This window comes from Akebia trifoliata, chromosome 8 (genome assembly GCF_017979445.1).
Source record: "Akebia trifoliata isolate Shusen 1 chromosome 8, ASM1797944v1, whole genome shotgun sequence".
In the NCBI taxonomy this organism is placed as follows: domain Eukaryota; kingdom Viridiplantae; phylum Streptophyta; class Magnoliopsida; order Ranunculales; family Lardizabalaceae; genus Akebia; species Akebia trifoliata.
The window spans coordinates 6,107,524-6,111,608 of NC_141382.1; the positions used below are offsets into that span (position 1 = coordinate 6,107,524).

Consider the following 4,085-nt stretch of genomic DNA (forward strand, 5'->3'; position numbering starts at 1 on the left):
ATGTTTTCAACAAGAAAAGTAGCGTTCAACAAATCCTTTAAGTTATGTTGTTCATTTCATTGAGATGAAGAACAAAATTGAGATCTTAGAGTGGAAAGATGAGTAAAACCATACATCTTGAAAAACTTGTCTGAGATTTTTAATATCTCGCTCAATACATCTCATTTGTCTCGCGAGATATGACGAAGTTGAGATGATTTGTCCGTCCGTCTCATTGCTGGAAGATATCGAGATGACTCGAACGATTCGCCTCAATCTCGATGGGTTTTAAAACCATGGTCCCTACCCCCCCACCTCCCTCCAATTTTTGCATCTCCCCTCAAATTTTTGGGTGATTAGATACCCCTTTACACTTTGGTGAATATTTGAGGTGTCCAGTGTCCACACCTTTATTTTCAAACTGATATCCTCATTTACCTTTTACTTTTCTAAACTAACAAAAAATGACCTAAATGTTTTCATTAACAACTTGTAACTCAAAAAACTTATATTTTTTTCCTTCCAAGAATTAGTCATTTTCAAGTAGTTCAATTTCTATAGAAAATTAATTTTAATCTATTTATCTCCTTCAATCCATTGTTTTAAACATTGTCTTAATCCCTCCTATAAAAATCTCATTGAGAAATTTTTTTATCCAAGAGGTAGAAGATGACTAATTTTGGGAAAAAATCAAATTCAAAAGATTTTTTTTATTTCAGGTTGAATAGGATAATGAAGTTGAGGGGGCATGTAGGCATTTTGGTGGATATTTTAAATAACCTATATTTTTTAACCGATGACATCGCCCATTGACAAAAATGATGTAGATGCCCTTTTCTACAACCCTTTAACCAAAAACCTCGGAATTTTCTCCCTAAAACAATTTATCCTCAACCTTACCATTAACTATAGTTTGCCTCCTAAAAAAAAAAAAAAAATCCTATATGTACGACCTAATGGTGTTATACACTATTTTTGTCAAGTAACCATAGAAAATACTAATCTCAAACAAATTTTAGACTCTTCATCAACAAAGGCTGAAATTGAAAAATATCCCTAAGAATTTGTAGAAAATGCATTCATATAAACTTGCACAAATCCCTAAAGATTGATGGAGAGCATCAAATCCATGATTTCAAATCTTAGTTTGATGTCTTGTCTCGTTCACTGAGATTACCAAATTGTCTCGGATTAGTCAACTTGTCTTGGATGAGATGAATCATTTAACTCAGTTTAGAATTATTTTCACACACACACACACACACACACACACACACACACACACATATATATATATATATATATATATATGGGTGGCATTCAAGGGCCAACTTTTTAGCAAACTTTTTGGCAAAACATTTTTCAAAACATGGGTTAGAGGTTTTGGAATGGGCTGATTCCAAACATTTATATATATATATAAAGAGAGCCAAACATTGTGCCAATCAATTTTTCAATGTATGAGTTAGAAGTTTCGGAATGGGCTGATTTTTTGTAAGGATGATCTCTACTCCTAAACTTCTAACCTCATCAAAAGTAGTTTACAAAAATCGGATGGTCCACTATTCTTCAACTTGTAAAATAGGGTTAGAAGTTTCGGAATGAGCTGATTTTTGGTGAGGATGATCTCTTCATCATAGAGATCACCCTCACAAAAAATCAGCCCCGTCCAAAACTTCTAATCCCTATTTTGAAAAATGTTTGGCTCTCTTTAGGGCCTTCGAATGCTTCCCATATATATATATATATGAAAATAATTATAATTTTTTTAAAATAAGGTAAATTAGAAGATGTTTAATCTTAAAATAATATTTTATTTGGTTAATAAATATTTAATTTCTAAAATAATTAATTATTTTAATCAAAATATACAATATCTCGTTTGACACGGTCAAGATTTTTCAAATATCGTCTGAGTCATTTTGTTTATCTCGTGAGATGGTTAAAGCCGGAGACGCCATGTAAATCTATCTTGTTGGTGAACAATATCGAGATGACCTGGGCACGAGATTTGAAACCATGATCAAATCTATTTTGAGGCTAGAAAAAATCCTATAATTATCTCCAAGGGAACAAGTGATTCAATTGGTTGAAATATTGTTTATTTTAAAGGAAAATGATATGTTGGTCCCCAAATTAAGAGGAATCTGTGTATTTTGAAGGTAAATGATATGGTGGTCCCTACTCAAAACTCAAAAGGGAGAACTTTAAAACAAAGTTTAATAAAACTAGGCGTTGAGAGGGTTTTATAGTCTTCGAGGGAGATTATATATATAATACCAATCTTTGGTGTCAATCAGATAATATATCTCACACTCATACACGTGGGACGAACACTAACATGAAAGAGAGCCAATAGTCCAAAAGAAGTTGCAACGTGGCATTTCCAAAGATAAGAATTTCTCCTTTTTGTATCCTTTTTAGAGGTTTAGGGTTTGTTTAGATCTCTCAAATCTCAATCCTTCTTGGTAGATTTTAGTCAGGAATTCGGGAGAATTTCGATAGGGTTTTCTCTCAAATCCTTCCAAAACAAGAATCTTAGCGGAGATTTTTGGTTATTTAGTTAGATTTCAAGAAGAATTTATTCTCTTAGCGGGAGATTTTAAACGAAACCGAAGTGATTCGCTTATTTTTCACCATTTGTCGTTTCTTCACATCAATTCGATCAGACGTAGAATCTGATTCCAATTTTGACTATTTTTCACAATTTGGGTATCTTTAATTTTGCCTGTGTTAGGGTTTCCCTTTTGTTATTTTAGCCGAATTCATAGCAATTCGATTAGATGTAGAATCTGATTCGAATTCTGCCTGTTTTTCACAATTTGTGCATCTTTAAATTTGTCTGGTTAGGGTTTCCCCTTTACTGTTTTAGCCTAATTTACCAAGATCGTTTGAAATTATGAAGGTTCATCCAATTCCCAAGAAGCGAAACAATTCAAGCTTCTCCGAAGCTCACAGACTTATGTATAGGCAGAAGAAGCTTCGTCGTCTCCCTCATATATTCAGTAAGGTTTTAGAACTCCCTTTCGATTCCGATGCAGATGTCTTAGTTGAAGAAAAATCGGATTTTTTTCGATTCGTCATGATTACGGACGATGTGGGTAATGATGTTAGGGCACAAACAATTGAGATTTACCCTGGTGTTACGAAGATCGTGATCAGAGGAAGTAACGTTCTTGAATTATCGTTAGATGAGTTCGAGATCGATTTGTGGAGGTTTAGGCTTCCTCCTTCGACAAGGCCAGAGCTTGCTAGTGCTGTTTATGTTAACGGGGAGCTTATCGTTACGGTCCCAAAGGGTTTGAATTCTGAGAATTTGGATAATGGGAATGATGATGATGAAGAAGAAGTTTGGGGAGAAGGAAATGAGGATCTTCGAGGCGGAGTAAGTAGACTTGTGGTTGTACAGTAGTGTATCTCTTCTATTTCTGTTGGCTTTAAATGCAATTTTAATTTTAATTTTGGCTTGTTTGATGGAACTCTTGTTTTATGCTAGTTGGTTGAATTAAAATTTTGTGCTAAGTTGCATAAGATGCAATCGCTGGTTCCATTGATTTTTTTATTTTTGGTAGCTTGTGCTTGATTAGTTTGGAATCGATTTTTTTTTAGATGATTCAGAAGTAGTCTGATTTTAATTTCGATTTCATTCAGCCTTAGAGGAGTGCGAATGATTGTGCTTTTGTGTGTAGATGACGTTGGGATCTCTTATGCGCTTTATTTGATTAGGAGCTCGAACTTGGAACTAACAATGTTTTTGTGGATTTTTTTTTCTTTTTTCCAATTCATTTTGTTTCTAATTTTAATTGAAATTCTTGAATAGCTGATTCTTGAATTGGCTTGTTTGCCAACATATTCCTGGACAATTTGTTTTTATCATTATCTACGTTTCCACTTTGAAATTTGATAAGTTGGTTAACTATCCATGCTTCTTGACACCACAAACCTGGATTCAAAACCCATATTCACCCCACGACGCAACTTGTGTTTCTATGATGGATTTGTGCCCTAGCTTAGGTGGTTAGGACCCACGAAAAAAAGAGGTCGCAAGTTCTGTCTCAGCCCTTCCATTCAAAAGGAAGATGGGTATTGAGTCTCGTACCATGTCG

At 34.2% G+C, this 4,085-nt stretch overlaps 1 protein-coding gene across 1 annotated transcript; it reads left to right on the forward strand.

Moving 5' to 3' along the window:
- The first annotated feature begins 2,348 nt into the window (after nt 1-2,348).
- LOC147395733 (uncharacterized) lies at nt 2,349-3,541 on the forward strand. Its single transcript, XM_086451750.1, has one exon. It carries the CDS (start codon nt 2,879-2,881, stop codon nt 3,389-3,391), a length of 513 nt encoding a protein of 170 aa, XP_086307876.1. The 5' UTR covers nt 2,349-2,878; the 3' UTR covers nt 3,392-3,541.
- Nucleotides 3,542-4,085: the final 544 nt, after the last annotated feature.